General features: G+C 40.7%; 1 protein-coding gene across 1 annotated transcript; it reads right to left on the bottom strand.

Annotated features, from left to right (window-relative positions):
* Nucleotides 1-591: 591 nt before the first annotated feature.
* gpn3 (GPN-loop GTPase 3) lies at nt 592-13,454 on the bottom strand. Its single transcript, XM_068055567.1, has 8 exons — nt 13,338-13,454; nt 11,806-11,914; nt 9,854-10,021; nt 8,307-8,431; nt 6,604-6,719; nt 3,027-3,123; nt 2,010-2,138; nt 592-1,220 (listed from the first exon to the last, which is right to left on the bottom strand). The coding sequence occupies exons 1-8, from the start codon at nt 13,383-13,385 to the stop codon at nt 1,152-1,154; spliced, it is 861 nt and encodes a 286-aa protein (XP_067911668.1). The 5' UTR covers nt 13,386-13,454; the 3' UTR covers nt 592-1,151.
* Nucleotides 13,455-19,302: the final 5,848 nt, after the last annotated feature.

Below are 19,302 nucleotides of genomic sequence, written 5' to 3'. Positions count from 1 at the left end.
ACCTTCCAAACCTGCGACCTCTACCACCTAGAAGGACATGGGCAGCAAATGCATGGGAACACCACCACCTGCAAGTTCCCCTCCAAGTAACACACCATCCTGACTTGGAAATATATCGCCGTTCCAGGACAAAGCAACCCGCTTGATCGGCACCCCATCCACCACCTTAAACATTCACTTCCTCCACCACAGGCACACCATGTCTGAAGTGTGTACCATTTTACAAGATGCATTGCAGCAATTCAGCAAGACTCCTTCCAAAGCATCTTCAAACTCTACCACCCAGAACAGCAAGGGCAGCAGTTGCATGGGAACACCAGCACCTGCAAGTTCCACATCATCCTGTCTTGGAAATATATTGCCGCTCCTTCACTGACCCTGGGTCAAAATCCTGGAACTCCCTCCCTAGCAGTACTGTAGACCACATGGACTGCTGTGGTTCAAGAAGGCAGCTCAGCACCATCTTCTCAAGGGCTATTAGGGATGAGCAATAAACGCAGGTCTTGCTAGTGACACTCACATCCGATGAATGAATTTTTAAAAATCCCATTATAAGCTTTTCCCATCATATGGAAATAATATTTTGGAACAGACACAAATATGCAATTTATTAAAATAAAACTCATTGCTGTACACTGTACAATTCTTGACGTTGTACTGTCAGAAATAACTTACTCTAACATACTTAAGGAGAACATACTCAAAAGCAGAAGATGTGCAATGAACAGAGGAAAAATGAAAACCTAACTCCCCAACAATTCAAGGCAAATAATCTTTTAAAAGGTACAGGCCTTTAAAAGTGTTGCTTTAAATAGATGTGTCAGCATTTTCTCTACACGTCAATGAAGTGTTTTTGGTACCTTAAGTAGAACAGGAATCCTCAGCAGTTAAGAGTTGTATGTTGGTAACTTAATTACCTAGCAAGCTCAAACAATAGTAATTTTCTTCAGATGTATAAAATCAGTTTGAAGCATTTAAGATCTTCTCCACACAACAATATCATGTAAATATGTTGAGTTTTCAAACAAGTTTCCTAAATTGCGTGGTATTAGGAAATGTTGGGAAGACGCAGTGCCAATAGATCCACATAGAATGCTTCTAACACATCAAATATTTAACTGGGCTAAACACTCAGTCATATCCAGGAACTTTCAGTCAGCTGCTGCACCTTGGAAAAACTGATTGCTTGTGCTTGGGGCATCAGTGTCTTCTTCTTGCTCCTGTAATAAAGGGCCCATTAATAAATGTAATTATGCAAGCAAGTTCCAAAACCCTCAGCTATTTCAATGCACACTTTTATAATGGAACAGTATACAGTGTTAAAATATACTATTACACGGCACAGCACTCAACTGAATTATATATTGTCACATGCATGGCTTTTTTTAATAAGTTCATTGTATTTTTTTAGTTCCAAATATAATCTAAGAGAAACAAAGCAAAAGCAGAACAGGAATACGGGTATTCATTTATTGGACTGCATAACCTCACATGTTTACAGCATAAAACTATCCACTGGAAATCAACTTCTTGCTCCTCCTCCTCTTCTGAGGAGAGTGACTCATCCTGGAATTCCAAAGGAGTCAGAAATCCTCTGGTATTTAATCCAAGTACCCTTTCTTTATGTGACCACAGTGCATGTGTGCAAGTTATTCAGTTGTAGGAGGCATCACAGCTGAAACTTGGTCTGATCATTATCCAACCTACATAACAGATCTGTCAGTCACAACAAATGATTTCCATCTGTTGAAATGGTTTTAATATCTTTATTTCTTGACCAGTTTGGTGAATAAGGAAGAGAAGACAAAGTCATGCTTAAATTACTTTGAATGTTTTTTTCTTTTTATATCACCTTATAAATATAATATAAATTATATAAATCACCTAACTCTTCATGGAATATCTATGGCTCAGAGACAGTCTCGACCACTAGGCTGAAGAGATTGGGTGGTGGTGGGCAAACAGTATTACTGCAGAAATCTTGCACAAATAATCTATATATCTCTCACCTTTGGTTCTTTGACTTCAAAATCCTCTCCATACTGAATGGAAAAGTCAATGTGCTGCAAGACTATGTTAACACATTCTTCATCTGAGCGATCAAATGGCAAAAAACGCACCATGCTGTAGTCATTAACCTAAAAAGACAAATGCAACAATTAATAACATGTTAATGAACAGCATCATTCTGATATAGCCTAATAAAATTCTAGATCCCAAGATTTTCACCACTGAGGATTTTCATAATAGTATTTTAGCCAACAGTTAAAAATATATTAAAAGCACACACACAAAAATGGAATGTTGCTGGAAAAAACACTGGTATCTTTGTATTGTTTTAAAAATGCTCAGTCATTTAATTTTTTTGAGAAAGGTCCAGTTTAAAATCAGACCAGAATTGTCACAGTATTGTTGTCTTTGGTTGTATCAGTAAAATGGCCTGGAATTTCCTAAAAACATGCACTGTAGTAATGCTATGTCTATGGCATATACCATTACTATGCCTCAAATTTTCTTGGAAATAATGGTGTAGGTAACTCAAGCAATTAGATGGGGAACCCAAAAGTTTCCTCGAACCCTCTCTGCACCACTTCACTGTGACCCCCATCTAAACAGTGAGAATTCCAGTACTATAGCTCCATCCCCTATAAAATCAATGGTGATATTCAATTTGCTGCAATAACACTGCTCTGATTGATGTCAGTGATCTTACATCTGTGTCCTCTGATTACTGACCCTTCAGCCAGTGGAAATAGTTTCTCCTTACTTACTCCATCAAAACCTTACATCATTTTGAACACCACTATTGAATCTCCTCTTAACTTTCTCTGCTAATATTAACCCTCATGCCGAACAACATTCTAAAAATGCTGCATAGATTCATTTATTTGTACTAAGACAAATTAGTTCTATGTTGCTTATGTAATGACTGAATACAGGATTTGTTTGCAATAAGATAATTCAAATGGAGCATTTTTAAAATTAATTGGAATTTGGCTTCTTTGATTACAGCACAAACAACTTACCAATCCACAAATTGCTTTGGTTAGTTTTTTGAATTTCTTGCTTTTCCAAGTGTCAGTTGAGTCTTGCATCAATGAATACATATCAGGGTCTAAATACCTTTAATAAAAGAATATCAGGAAATATTATTGATATAAATGCTCCAGAACTGTGTCAGAACAATTTCTAAAAACAGTATATGAAAAGTTTGATATAAAACTGTTTTGCAAAGTGAATCTTCAAATAATAGTTCCTTTACTGTTTTGTCAACTCAATATAGGAAAGTGAATATAATAGAAAAATAAATAAAACAATTGCACCTCCTGGCATTTTAGCACATGAAATATGCCCTGCTTGCTTCAAGTTGCCTTGTTATAACTCACTGGAAATCCCATAGGGAGGAAGGGAGAGAGTAAATTATGTAAAGTCAGAAGGTTGTGGGTTCAAGACCCACTCCAGAGACTTGAGTACACAATCCAGGTTGACAGTCCAGTGCTGTACTGAGAGCGGAGTGGTGCACTGTTGGAGGTGCTGTCTTTCAAAGACTTTACACCAAGGACCTGTCTGCCCTCATAGGTGAACATAAAATATCTCATGGCACTGTTTCGAAGGAGAACACATTGCTGTTGGTGAGACCTTATTGTGTGCCTATTGGACTGACTACACTTCAAAAGTACCACACAAGCTGTAAACTGCTTTGCAACATCCGGAGGTTGTGAAAGGTGCTTTAAAAATTCAAGTTCTTTCTTTAAAAAGCATTATCAAGGGTACCTTACAAACAAAACATGCAAGATTCTGAATGTGCCACTTTTCTGATCAAGGATGCCTTCAAACATGCAAACACGTACAAATACAAACCTCTGCTGTCAGACAAAGCTGTAACCACCCACTGCTGGGACAATGTTCCACCACAAATAAGAGACAAATCATCTGTGTGGCATTTACCCATCAGAGTGAGCAGTGTTCAACCTCAACTTAAAAGACAGGGAAAATACCAAGCAGTTGGGCTCTTTCCTGCAGCCCAACACAACAGATGCATATTGTACAAGCTACACAGGAAAAAGCATACTGACAGAAGGGGGAAGATGGGAATACATTTTTCAGGCACCACAACAACCACTGAAAGCAACAACTCTCCTCGGAGAGGTAGGATAGCGACTGAGCATCTCTGTCCAGCCACCACCAATCCCCACATCTTGAAGTGTGTATCATTGTAGTAGTACGTAGAACAACATCCTGAAGTGTGCATCATTGTAGCAGTATGCAGAACAATGCAAATGAAGTCACTATAGAAATGCATATTCTTGCAAATACAGGTCAAGGTGAAGACGACTCTTTGGCTCAAAGAAGCTCATGAGTCTAGCGCACAACTAAATTTTGAATACTTCTAATGTCAATCTCCACTATCTTCCATGACAGATAATTCCAAACACATCACTTTTGAGTCAAGAAGTTTTTCCTACTATCTGTTCTAAATTTACCTTTGCCTAACTTAAATTTATATCCTCTACTCTTACTAACCTGACTCACTTTGAAGTAATATTTGGGTTTACCTTACATTCATTATTACATATCTTGATGAATTTTCCCTTCTTCATTTAACCACATTCTTTCCACAGAGTTTGATCTTATCTAATCTTTTCTCATAGGTCATTTCTTCTACACATGGGATTATTCCTCTTGCTCTTCTCTGCAATGCATGCACTTCTTTTTGTGTGATCAGAACTGAACACAGTGCTTCATCTTTCGTTTCACCAGTACGTTCTAAAGCATCAGTAAATCTTGTAGACTTGTACTTTACAGTTCTAACTATTTATCTCATTGTATTTCCTTAATTACTTTATCACATTATTTAGGTACTAAGAGAGACCGGTATACTATTACTCCAGGTCGTTCTTAAAGTTTCCCTGCACGAATGCTACTAATGCTTCAGCTTCAGCTCATTGGTAGCATGCTTGCCTCTGAATCAGAAGATTCAGGATCCTTGGACTTCAGCAAATAATCTTGGCCAACATGTCGGCGTGTGAGTGTTGCACCATCGGATAAGCTGTCATTCTGATCTGCTCTCTCAGATGAACATGAAAGATCCCGTGGCACTCCTTGAAGAAGAGCATGGGACTTTTCCTGATGTTCTGACCAACTTTTACCTCTCAAACAGCAGCACCAAAAGGAATTATCTGGACATTTATCTCACTGCTATTTGTGGAACCGTGCTGTGTGCAAATTGGCTGCTGTGTTTCTCCACATTACAACAGTAACTACACTTCAAAAAGTACATCACTGGATGTTGAGAGAGATTTGGGATGTCCTATGGTTGCACTATTAATATCCATTTTTTCTTTCACTGATATAAAGTGCAACATTATATAATTAAAATTACTTTGTCATGTAGTACCACAACCAAACTCTATAATTGCATTAGTAAGTGAACTGTAAAATTCTAAAATAATTTTCAGCTGACACTTGCCAATCCAAAAGCAATCTAAAAGATGGTCAATAGAACAAGATCCATTTCTGAAAATGTATATCACTAATAAGTATATTCTTTTCTTTTTTTCTTTTTTTTCTTTTTGGGCCTCCTTATCTCGAGAGACAATGGATACGCGCCTGGAGGTGGTCAGTGGTTTGTGAAGCAGCGCCTGGAGTGGCTATAAAGGCCAATTCTGGAGTGACAGGCTCTTCCACAGGTGCTGCAGAGAAATTTGTTTGTTGGGGCTGTTGCACAGTTGGCTCTCCCCTTGCGCCTCTGTCTTTTTTCCTGCCAACTACTAAGTCTCTTCGACTCCCCACAATTTAGCCCTGTCTTTATGGCTGCCCGCCAGCTCTGGCGAATGCTGGCAACTGACTCCCACGACTTGTGATCAATGTCACACGATTTCATGTCACGTTTGCAGACGTCTTTATAACGGAGACATGGACGGCCGGTGGGTCTGATACCAGTGGCGAGCTCGCTGTACAATGTGTCTTTGGGGATCCTGCCATCTTCCATGCGGCTCACATGGCCAAGCCATCTCAAGCGCCGCTGACTCAGTAGTGTGTATAAGCTGGGGGTGTTGGCCGCTTCAAGGACTTCTGTGTTGGAGATATAGTCCTGCCACCTGATGCCAAGTATCTTCCGTGTTGTTTTAGTCGCTGTGAGGCAACTATGGAGTGACCTCCTTCCCCTGCACCCCCCCCCCCCACCCCCTCCCTCTACCCCTCCCCCTTGCATCCCCTCCTCCCACCGGCACCATCCTACACCTGTGTAGGGGCCCCAACAACCCCACTGCCTTGTGGGCGTCTCGGGAGAGACCAAGGCTAAGGGAGTAAACCCTAACAGAAAATCCGGAGCGGAACCCCGTAGGCGGTCATGTGTCACCTTTGGCATGTTTCCGGCAGTTCCTGCAGCCATACTGGTGCCAAACGTCGTGTCCTGCACTCCTTTGGACCCCACCAGAAAGGCCGAGAGGGGGGTTTTGACGACTGGGCAACTCTCAACCTCCATAAATTTGCCCAGGCATGCGCCATGGAGAGGTCACTCCATAGTTGCCTCACAGCGACTAATAAGTATATTACAGTATGTAATATTGTATATATTAGGTCAGTCACAACATAACATACTTTTCAATTTCCTTTTTTGCCTTCTTGCCAAGTAAATCCATTTTTGTCATGATGCTGACTTGTGGAATTTCTAGAGACACCATCGCACTGAGGGCTGCCATGACACCTGACACAAACTAAAAAAATTATAAAGTTACACATTTGCACGCTTTACAGTAAATGTCATATTTATGCCATGCAACTACCATTTACAAAAGGCATTAATTGTTTATGCTTGCTGATAGAATAAGTTTGGACTAAATGTACTACACAGGGTGCTGAGCCACAAAGACCAAAACGATCCCAGCTGCAATCGTTGGTCTTTTCTGAGTTCACCAATCTCAGTTGGAATGAGAGATATGGTGACCTTAGGCTAGAAAGGAGAAACCCACACTCAAAAGAGCTCTGTCTCTTGCCTGTCGCCTTCCTGAAAAGCCTGTGAGATTGGAAGGCGACAGATGGGACTCAGGATTGTTGACTCCACAATTAAATAACTTGCTGATCCTCATGATCTAGGCTCATATGAAGAATGGCTGCTTAGGCAAGTGTTATGATCCTGTAGTTTTATTTGGGGGAAGAATGTGGTGTGCCTTTAAGGCTGGAAAAGGAACCGTACTGCTTTGAGCAAGCTCTAAAGACTAAGTCAAAGAACGCATTCTCGTTACCCCGGGATATAGCCATTCTGGACTAGAGATCAAGAGATACATTGTTCCAATTTAATTTTGAACTGGCTTATAGTGGAAACAGTCTGTTCTAACTCAGAGAAATAGACAGACAGCTGTGTGTTAGCACTTGAAAGGAGTGCTCTCAGACCATTTAAACTGAAGGAAGAGAATTTAGTCTGTTTATTTATATTCTCTCTCAAAATTCTAAAACGTCAAGCCAAATCAGAGAGCTCTGAGAATTTAAACTGAAAGAAGGGAAGTTAGACTGTGAACATCTTTTATCCCTCAAAAAAATTCTAAAGCCAAATTGATTCATTAAAAAGTGTTTGCAAGTTGCTATTTGTTGAAATTCATCACTGGAGAAGGAGCAACAATTTCAACTTCTGAATTAGACTACATACTGTTCTACTGTTGAAGAACCTTTCCCCCCCACATCGAACGGCTGTGAGGACTTCAAGCAACCTTGGACTGTTCCACATCCAGCAGGAGTGAAAATCTGCAAAGGCTCTAATTTTTTTCTATTTTAAATGTTGTTTATATCCTAGTAGTGTTTGAGAATTTAGTTTTTCTAATTAAACAGTTAATTTGTTGATTTAAAGACAGCTGGTTTGGTTAGCCTCCTTTTGGGGTTAATAGCTGGTACAATTCGAGTGGGTCTTTCTTTGATTTGGAAAGTTTAAAAATGAAATGTTAGGCGATCTGCGGAGGGATGGGATTGAATTAACAGTGCGTTTCTCCCACCACAATTAGAATCGTATATTTTGATTGGAGGCTTTGACTGGAGTGGTCAGTCGTAACACAAGGTACTGAAGATCCTGTGGAATCGTACTCCAACATGAGTCACTGACTTCAGGAGAACAGCATAAGAGAAAAAGTAAATAAAAGTGGTGGGGAGCAGGAGGAAGTCTGGTCCAAAAGTTTTACCTTTTTTCATGCCACTATTTAATAAAAATAGCAGATGTATAAAAACATCTCAGTTATGTAATAATTAGGTGGTTACAAGTTGAAATGCAACTTTGCAGGGTTATTATGGCATTCTGATCAAGTAGTGAGAACTACCTTAAATGACTCCACCATAAATTGAGAGTCAACAAGAAATACCCCACAGACACGAAACTCCCACTGCTGCAACTGTTCCACTAGCTGCTTCATTATTGGAAGATGAGTGTATAACTCAATCTGACCTGTAATGAAGGAATAAAGGCGCATTAGTGTACAAACAGGTCCAACAATCAAAACTTATTGCATGTAAAGGACTGAAGTACAAAGGTGCACACAGTTTAAGTTGAATGTGCAACACTATCAAAACTACTGCTAACTCAAAGCCGAGAACAAAATCACATGATGGTCTAATGATAAAAGAACACTTTGGCGTTACACTAAGCCATACAGATCAGACAGACCCATCCAAGCCAGAAACTATGGCTAGAAAATGCAGATGCAGATGTTGAGTGAGAGATTTATGAAGATTGGCATTTCCTAATTTCTCTTGGCCATGAGATGACAGGATTGAATCATATTAGATTAGAGATACAGCACTGTAACAGGCCCTTCGGCCCACCGAGTCTGTGCCGAACATCAACCACCCATTTATACTAATCCTACACTAATCCCACATTCCTACCAAACATCCCCACCTGTCCCTATATTTCCCTACCACCTACCTATACTAGTGACAATTTATACTGGCCAATTTACCTATCAACCTGCAAGTCTTTTGGCTTGTGGGAGGAAACCGGAGCACCCGGAGAAAACCCACGCAGACACAGGGAGAACTTGCAAACTCCACACAGGCAGTACCCGGAATTGAACCCGGGTCCCTGGAGCTGTGAGGCTGCAGTGCTAACCACTGCGCCACTGTGCCGCCCATATTGCTGTTCACTGCTTGAATTCTCTCTCAGAATGGCTTTTGGGATAAGTATTAGGAGTTTTAATACTCACATTTCATGAAGCAGCATCTTCAGGAGAGATGGCGAGGGGGTAAAATATCAGAAAGAACCCAAAATTGGTATCCTAGTAACTCATTACACTTTTGTGATTGCTGCTTTGACCAGATTTCTTTTCTAAATTGGAGACTACCACTGTTAGAATAATATAGTATATATTCTGCTACACCTAATCAATACACTATGCTAAGCTAAATGTTGCTGGAACTTAACTGCATTTACAACAAAAATGAACAAAGTTTAACCAGAGGACAGAGATTTAAGGTAGTTGGCAAATGAACCAGAGGTGAGATGAGGAGAACTTTTCTTACACAGCGAGTTATGATCATCTGTTTCCACCACGCCTGAAACAGTGGCGGAAACAGCTTCAATAGTAATATTCAAAAGAGAAAGGGTGAGGGAATGAGACTAATTGGATAGCCCTTTCAAAAAGCCTCCACCGCCCCTACTGTGATTCTTTCTCAATACAGCAGTGCCCAAGCAAAGAACAACTCTGGTGATGTAATCACGCAGCATTTGTTAACATTCTCTCCATTTCTTTACTGCCTGCTCTGGACACATATGCCACAACTGGGAAAATCATACAAAACTCTATGTTCTGCTTCATCTTATCATTCATTATCAAAATACTTTAGAAAACACAGATCAATGTCTACCAACCTGGACAATCAAATAGTATATAGTCATCCTCCACATGACCCAGACATTCCGACAGCCAATCAAAGTTGTTGGCAAAGTATTCCATACAGAAAATGAGTCCACCATTTGGGCCGAACCTCAAGGAGTCATCTTCCATTACATCATCCACTTGGATAAGCTCCCGGATATCTATCCAATAACAGACACGAATTACCTTTTTTCAGAGTTGATTACCAATATATTTTTAATTAGTGCAACAATTGGCAGCATGAATTATTGCCACTACTCGATCACAGAACAACGTGTATTTCATAATTCAGTTATGAAGATAGATTGGAGAAGTTGGGACTGTTTTCCTTGAAGAGAAGGCTGAGAGGAGATTTGATATAGGTATTCAAAATCATGAGGGGATCTGGACAGAGTAGACTGGGAGAAACTATTCCCACTCGTGAAAAGATGGAGAACAAGAGGGCACAGATTTAAAGTAACTGACAAATGAAGCAAGAGTGACATGAGGAAAAACTTTTTCACGCAGCAAGTGGTTAGGGTCTGGAATGCACTGCCTGAGAGTGTGGTTCCGGCAGGTTCAATCGAGGCATTCAAAAGGGAATTGGACTATTATCTGAAAAGGAAGCATGTGCAGGGTTGCTGGGAGAAAGCAGGGCAGTGGCATTAGGTGAATTGCTCATTCAGAGAACCAATGTGGACATGATGGGCCAAATGACCACCTTCTGCACTGTAACAATTCTGTGATGCTGCGTACCCAGTATAATATTTATAGCTCACTATATAATTTGAGAGTCAAAGAAGCTCAATTTTAATACCGGACATTTTATCAAAATAGTAATTTAAAAATAATTGAAGTATTTCCACCATAACCAATTATTCTAGAATAAAACTGCTCACAGAAAAGATCATGTGCTACAACTGTATTTTTTTTTACAATGATCATGGAATAAAACCCAAAACATGTTTCACAAAATCAGAGGAGCTGATATTTTTTGTACACAACTCATCACTCCCAATTTTCTTTCGGTTATCTAGTAAGCCCTTGTGAGTACAAGGATAACTGTGTGTATAAGGTGTTGATTATAATTTATTATTGTTCATGGCTCAGTAAATGAAAAATACGTAAATAGGCAGGAAGGGCACTCTTGCATAGCCTGCAGGAGTGACTTTGACCCAAAGAACAGACTTGTGTGCAAACTATTAGAGCACTGGAGACACTTCTGTTCAACTAACTTCAGCACGTTTCTTAGAATTCATAATATACTCCAAATGTAAAAAGAATGTTTAATGCATTTATTAGCAATTGAAATGTACTGAGCCAAACAAAGATGACAGCTCCCATCCATTTTAAATCTAAATTAAACACTCAATTGAAGATTTTAAGATTATGAAGGAGATTGACAAAACTGCAGGATTTTGTTCACTATGCTGAAGGATTCAAACACCTGAAAACAAGTTAGAAAGTAATTAAGGAAGGAAAAAGGATTTACTTTATTGCATAAATTGCATCAGACATGTGAACTAAGTCACTAGAAATGATAAATGAAAGGAAAAGCATAAATACATTGAAGAGGCAACTAGCTGAATTTTGGAACAAAAAGGGAATTGAGGGATACTGTGATAAAATGGGGTTAAAGTTAAACTGATTCTTGATACAGGGTACTGTAATATGGTTTCCTTTTATATATTATTCACTTATCCCAAAATCATGACATTAAGAGAATTTTCAATTCCAGAATTTTTAAAATTACATTTCAATAAATTTTTCTATGCGTTTACCATAAAAATGAAATTGTTTGCAATGACACATTATCAATTTATGCAGGGTATACACAATGTACTAAGAGCACGTGCAAAGTCTTTATGCTGCAATGCTGGAAAAACAAATTGCTAAACTTTGTATTTTGTTTAAGTTTTCAAAAGAACTGTTTAAAAATTAATTCCAAAGTCATTAGTCAACCCACCTGCCAAGATAGGATAGTCAAAGTATTCTGCAGCAGGGTCAAGGTTCACCACCTGGACAGATCGATTCAACACCTCACAGTGCTGCTGCATAGTGGAACAGTAAGTGCTCTGAAATGAAAGACAGCAAATACAGCTTCTAATTTAAGCATCATGCACTAAATATACAAATGAAAGAACACTGAAAAATCTCCCAAACTGGTTCACTTATAATCTAACAATTCCTAGTTTGATGACTAGAAATTTGTAACATTCGAAAAATTCATAAATTTTACTGCTGAACCTAGATGTTTAGTTTCGTCATAAGAGCTTAGGTTGTTTTAAAAGATTGGCAGGCATCACTTCCCAATATAATTATAATTACTGCTCCCACCTACTATCTAATTTTTCTGGGGTAAAAAAAACATAATGGACATAGAATGGTGTAATAAGGTAATTTCAGCAGGGGGTTAAAATGATTTTATCAACTGCAAAGAATACAATCCAAATAAGATTACTGTAATCACAGGTGTTTTGTAACAAAAAAAAGGTTTGTAATTAAATTTTAATATCCTTTGAAGGCTACTACAGGCTAGATAGATTGCACAATATGGTCTACTAGATACAATTTTCTTTAAAGTTTATTCCCAATCCTATATGAATAGGAATATAGAGTATAATAGGAAAGAATTAATAATTTGAACAAAAAAATGGTTAGGCCATAAATAGAATAGCAAAAACATTTTTAGGTTCCCTGTTATAGAAGACATAAAAGCCACAGCAAGTCTACAGCACAAAATCACCAGAATATTGCCAGGGATGAAAAGCTACAGTTCGGAGAAACTTGAGGTATTCGGATTAATTCCAACAGAGGCGATTCAACAGTTTGTTAAAATTATGAAGAATTTTGACAGAAAATGAAAAGATTGCTGCCTTGGGTTGTAGTCATTAACAACGGGTCATCGATTTAAAATCATCAATGACAGTGAGCAGAGGGGCGAAGAGAAATGTCTTAATACAGTTGTTGGAATTTGGAATGTTTCGTTACAAAGTTGAGACAGAGGCCATCGCAAATTTTAAGGAAAAATTGAATAAATATTTGATGCCGAGAAAGTTAAAGGTATACAGAAAAGGTGCAAGACAGTGGGATTGCTCTAGCAAAATCAGAATAAACACCCACTGGCTGAATGAGCTGCTTCTGTGTTGCAAACTTTCGTGGTTCGATGTGGATGAATGGCAGACTGTGAAAGCCTCTTTAGCCTCATATCAAGGAATATTTGACATCTCAACCTACTATTATTACCATTATAAAATAACTGAACAATATTTTAACACAAATATTTTACAGGAGACTATAGGTGTTTCCTTGACAACATTGTTATAGTAAGTGATTATAATAAAGCTAGGTTGTCAGCTTTGACTCAGTAGTAGCATGTTTTGACCCATTTCTCCTATTGCCTCATATTCTCTATGAACAGCCCGGGTATGTTTTCTACCCGAATGGCGCTACATAAAAACACATTGTTGTTGCCGGGGTCTATAAGGTGTTAAATACCTTGCCGCTGCCGGCAGGCCCCATCACTAATTGAGCAAATCGAGGCATCTGGCCGTTGAGGACCCACCAACTGCATCAATAAAACATCCAGGCCCAGAACATCACATTCCAAACTACTTCCGGTTACGGAAACCCATTTGTGATGACGCTCCCCAACCGAGTATTTCGAAATACCTGCATGAAGCGTGTCCTTCCTTCAAACATGTAGCAATATCGCACCCTGAACGTACAGGGGAAAATCCTAAATATCAATGTTATTAGAAAGTAACATAGCTCTCCTTTGCATTGTGTTTTACTTCTATTTAAACAGAGTTCGCCTCAGTCTCTTTATGGTTAAACATCAGAATATATTTAAAAACATATTGTAACAAAAACAGTTAAATAACCAAAGAGTGGTTAAGGGAGACAACAGGAAGATTTTGCACATTTGTTATACAATAGAAAGTGTAGTTTAAAGTGGAAGACCGAACAGACACGATGGGCCAAATGGCCTCCTTCTGTGCCATAAATCTTTCTGTGTTTCTAAGTGCTCACATTTATGTAGTGCCAAAGTGCTTTACAGCTAATGAAGTACTTTTGAAGTGAGGTTACTGTTGTAAGATAGGAATGTATTTCCCTGACTGAAGTCTAAAGTGCTAGTGTCTTCAGGGTTTAACAAAATGTTTTTCTTTTATAACAATACAAAATATTCTTTAAATCACACTGAAACATGTCAAAGGTCCCTTCTGCCTCTCAAATCACAATAGAAACCTTTTGTCATTAATACATGCAATGCCGAATGATCATTTTTAAAAAATCTATCGGTTGGAAACCTGAATTAAACTTTAAAAAGAAAGCGGAAGACAAAGAACTAATAAAAGGTCACTGCTAGCAGCTAAGATGGCCACTGTAATTTCCATCTAAATACCCTACATACCAATTTATCGAGGTGGAGATGTCGGTCTGGTAAATCTCCAACCAGAACAATAGCCTGAGAATTTTGAATGGGCTACCTGCCTTGCCTTCATTAACAAGACATTAAAGGCAATCTTGGAACATTAACACTGATGGAGACGGACCACTCAAAAGGTAAACACTGAAACAATGGGATCTGAGAGAGATTGGAATTCTTAGACTTCATCTAAGTAAGCTGCAAATGAGAGAATACACTGGGCCATCATGTGACAGACTCTCCATCTGTGTGAAATGAGCTATTCCTTCTCTCTCCAGACAGACAAGCACCAGTGAAGGACCCAAGTGGGGTCTCCCTTTCTCTCTCTCCAGGCAATCTTGCAAGTTCAAACCCTGCCTGCAAACATCCCAGCCTATCATTGCTGCACTCAGAGACCTCGGGAAGAAAACCATCTGCATCACTGTCTTCAAGAAAACCCTGAACCAGTTGGCCACAGCTACTAGCCAGAAACTTCAGGACCACCGAGTTCAGCCGGAAGACAACTGAATTACCAGACTCCACAGGCTGTATATTTTTTTATTGTTCCAGACTCTAATCCACCCCGCAACCTATTTGTCTGTATGTTATTTTCATGTATATGTGTGTGTGTGTGAAAGTTGGAGCATAGTTTATTATTTAGCTTTGATCGGGTTTTTGGTTTTAAGTACAATAAACTAACCTCTTTCTTGTTTAAATTCAAGAAAACCTGTCCAATTGATTATTTTATGATCATAGCACATAAAGGGTCAAACACTCATGAATTGGTAAGCATATCCACTGTTTAAAAGAAATAAACCCTGTTGCGGTCAAACAAGGAGAGGGGCAAGAGGGTATTTTGACCCCTCCTCACCTGATCGTAATACTTTGAACACTTCATGAAAACAGCGAAACTTTACAGAATCACAGAATTGTTACAGTGCAGGAGGAGGCCATTCGGCTCATCGTTTCTGCACCGGCTCTCCGAATGAACAATTCACCTAGTGCCACACCGCTGCCTTCTTCCCATAACCCTGCACATTCTTCCTTTTCATAATTCCCTTTAAAATGCTTCAATTGAACCCGCCTCCGCCACATTCTCAGGCAGTGCATTCCAGTCCTTAACCACTCGTTTAAAGAAGCTTATTTCTGAACTTCTTTGTTCCTTATTGCATCATAAATTTTGAAAATACTAACAGTTTTCTGCTGGGGGAAATTAAAATAACTAGATGGAAATTACCTTTCCCTGGAAACTAATCATCCAGCCCATTATTACGGTCAGGTGAGGAGGAGGAGGGTCTTAGGCTCCCCTCTCACCCCTTCACTTCTTTGACCGCAACAGGGTTTATTTCTTTTTTTTAAAAACAGTGTTTACACTTACCACCTCAGTGAGTATTGTACCTTTCCTCTAATGTGATTACAAAGAACCAATCGGAGAGATTTTCTTGAGTTTAAACAAGAAAGAGGTAAGTTTATTACACTTAACACTCTAACCCGATTTAAAATACTAAAAATACACTACACGTTCACGTACACATTCACCCGAGAGTCTCACACACAGAAACAGATTATAGAGGGAAACAGATTTGGTAATTGGATTAAAGTACGGAATAAATGGAACTTAAATACAATCTGTAAATCCAGTAGTTCTTGGCTGAAGTTGTAGTCTTGAAGTCCTCGCTGGTCCAAGTGCTCTGTGATTAGCGTGTTTTGCTCTGGGCTCCTGAAGGTAGATTTCGTTGTTGATTCTCTTCCTCTAATTGCTGGCTGTAGCAGTCTGTAGGCTTGGAGGGGCCGGTTGTCTTCTTGATATATTCCGAGGAAAGAGAGAGAGAGACACGGGGGAAGCAGCTGTTGTATTCGCTGCCAGAAGCGCTGCGCAAAGAACAGCCAGGCGCTACGCAAATGACTACTGGCAACACCTATGCAGTCATATTCAGCTGGCCTCTGAAACAGGAAATATCAGAGGGATGTATGATGGCATTAAGAGAGCTTTTGGGCCAACCGTCAAGAAGAATGCCCCCCTCAAATCTAAATCAGGGGAGATAATCACTGACCAACGCAAGCAAATGGACCGCTGGGTGGAGCACTACCTAGAACTGTACTCCAGGGAAAATGTTGTCACTGAGACCGCCCTCAATGCAACCCTGTCTCTGCTTGTCATGGATGAGCTGGACGTACAGCCAACAAAATTGGAACTCAGTGATGCCATTGATTCTCTAGCCAGCGGAAAAGCCCCTGGGAAGGACAGCATTACCCGTGAAATCATCAAGAGTGCCAAGCCTGCTATACTTTCAGCTCTGCACGAACTGCTTTGCCTGTGCTGTGATGAGGGAGCAGTACCACAGGACATGCGCGATGCCAATATCATCACCCTCTATAAGAACAAGGGTGACCGCGGTGACTGCAACAACTACCGTGGAATCTCCCTGCTCAGCATAGTGGGGAAAGTCTTCGCTCGAGTCGCTTTAAACAGGCTCCAGAAGCTGGCTGAGCGCGTCTACCCTGAGGCACAGTGTGGCTTTCGAGCAGAGAGATCCACCGTTGACATGCTGTTCTCCCTTTGCCAGCTACAGGAGAAATGCCGCGAACAACAGATGCCCCTCTACGTTGCTTTCACTGACCTCACCAAAGCCTTTGACCTCGTCAGCAGACGTGGTCTCTTCAGACTACTAGAAAAGCTTGGATGCCCACCAAAGCTACTAAGTATCATCACCTCGCTCCATGACAATATGCAAGGCACAATTCAGCATAGCGGCACCTCAACAGACCCCTTTCCAATCCTGAGTGGCGTAAAACAGGGCTGTGTTCTCGCACCTACACTGTTTGGGATCTTCTTCTCCCTGCATTCAAGTCCTCAGAAGAAGGAATTTTCCTCCACACAAGATCAGGTGGCAGGTTGTTCAACCCTGCCCATCTAAAAGCAAAGACCAAAGTACGGAAAGTCCTCATCAGGGAACTCCTCTTTGCTGACGATGCTGCATTAACATCTCGCACTGAAGAGTGTCTGCAGAGACTCATCGAAAGGTTCGTGGCTGCCTGCAATGAATTTGGCCTAACCATCAGCCTCAAGAAAACGAACATCATGGGACAGGACGTCAGAAATGCTCCATTTATCAATATCGGCGACCACACTCTGGAAGTGGTTCAAGAGTTCACCTACCTAGGCTCAACTATCACCAGTAACCTGTCTCTCGATGCAGAATTAAACAGCGCCTGGGAAAGGCTTCCTCTGCTATGTCCAAACTGGCCAAGAGAGTGTGGGAAAATGGCGCACTGACACGGAACACAAAAGTCTAAGTGTATCAAGCCTGTGTCCTCAGTACCTTGCTCTACGGCAGCTAGGCCTGGACAACGTACGTCAGCCAAGAGCAACATCTCAATTCATTCCATCTTCGCTGCCTCCGGAGAATCCTTGGCATCAGGTGGCAGGACCGTATCTCCAACACAGAAGTCCTTGAGGTGGCCAACATCCCCAGCATATACACCCTACTAAGCCAGCGGTGCCTGAGATGGCTTGGCCATGTGAGCCACATGGAAGATGGCAGGATCCCCAAGGACACATTGTACAGCGAGCTCGTCACTGGTACCAGACCCACCGGCCGTCCATGTCTCCGCTTTAAAGGCGTCTGCAAACGCGACATGAAGTCCTGTGACATTGATCACAAGTCGTGGGAGTCAGTTACCAGCGATCGCCAGAGCTGGCGGGCAGCCATAAAGGCAGGGCTAAAGCGTGGCGAGTCGAAGAGACTTAGCAGTTGGCAGGAAAAAAGACAGAAGTGCAAGGAGAGAGCCAACTGTGTAACAGCCCCGACAACCAATTTTATCTGCAGCACCTGTGGAAGAGTCTGTCACTCTAGAATTGGCCTATATAGCCACTCCAGGCGCTGCTGCACAAACCACTGACCACCTCCAGGCGCTTACCCATTGTCTCTCGAGACAAGGAGGCCAAAGAAGAAGAAGATTCGCTACTATACCTTCAGTTACTGTCTGCCTGCTGTCTGTGTCACAAAACTTTCGTTTCCTCAGAGATGAGCTGGCAGTCACATGGGTCTATCAATCCCCTTTGTTTCCAATGAGGTTTTTCTGGAACCTTCTAATGAAATTCAAGGTGCTACATGCCACGGGGTGTCCATCCACACTTGGAGGGCGTTGGCTCTTTCAAAGCCAATGGGTGGGAAGGGCTTTGACGGCCGTGCTGATAAAACCATTCTAGGTAATTCAATCACTTAGGGTAAGCCATTGTTCTGGCTGAGCTTCTGTTAGACTCTTTGTCTCCAGTCCAATCTCCTGGTGTTTCAAGGGTAAATTGAAGTGGCCATCTCGGCTGCTAGTTTTTAAACAGTTAAATTACAGGATTTTTTTCATTTAAAGTCCAACCATGAATATGTCCCATTTGGCATATAGGGTTTTTCCTGACACCTTAACTACCTATAAGATTCTAACAGGACTTGACAGGGTAGATGCAGGAAGGATGTTCCCGATGGTGGGGGAGTCCAGAACCAGAGGTCATAGTCTAAGGATACGGGGTAAACCTTTCAGGACTGAGATGAGGAGAAATTTCTTTGCCCAGAGAGTGGTGAGCCTGTGGAATTCGCTACCACAGAAAGCAATTGAGGCCAAAACATTGTATGTTTTCAAGAAGGAGTTAGATATAGCTCTTGGGGCGAAAGAGATCAAAGGGTGAGGAGCGAAAGCAGGAACAGGTTACTGAGTTGGATGATCAGCCATGATCATAATGAATGGCGGAGCAGGCTCGAAGGGCCGAATGGCCTACTCCTGCTCCTATTTTCTATGTTTCTATGGACTATCAAGCTTTTAAATAGGTGTTGGATCATTTCAAGGGGCTGTAAGTACAATTGCTACCTAACACCTAAAGTATTTCTGGATAATATTATGTATACTAGCAGAGACCCACTAACCATTTGCAGTCAAATTATTATCTTATTGCAACAGTACTTCTTTAAATTCAGGATTTCTAGTTATTGTTTCACCAAAGACTTTAACAGAATCAAAACCTCTCACTGGAAAAGAGCTACTGAAAGCTGTTTATGTGTA

Source organism: Heterodontus francisci, chromosome 23 (assembly GCF_036365525.1).
Source record: "Heterodontus francisci isolate sHetFra1 chromosome 23, sHetFra1.hap1, whole genome shotgun sequence".
Lineage (NCBI taxonomy): Eukaryota > Metazoa > Chordata > Chondrichthyes > Heterodontiformes > Heterodontidae > Heterodontus > Heterodontus francisci.
Note: the sequence above shows the minus strand (reverse complement) of the source record. Positions and strands in the feature narration are given on the sequence as shown.

What these genes read in the sequence shown, in the direction of transcription:
- gpn3 (XM_068055567.1), bottom strand. Translation starts at nt 13,385, where the DNA reads ATGCCTCGATTTGCTCAATTAGTGATGGGGCCTGCCGGCAGCGGCAAG. An exon ending in TATACTATTTGATTGTCCAG is followed by an intron (nt 8,432 to 9,853) that starts GTTGGTAGACAT and finishes CCTTCATTACAG; the next exon opens with GTCAGATTGAGTTATACACT. An exon ending in TTGAAGTCAAAGAACCAAAG is followed by an intron (nt 1,221 to 2,009) that starts GTGAGAGATATA and finishes CCTTTATTACAG; the next exon opens with GAGCAAGAAGAAGACACTGA.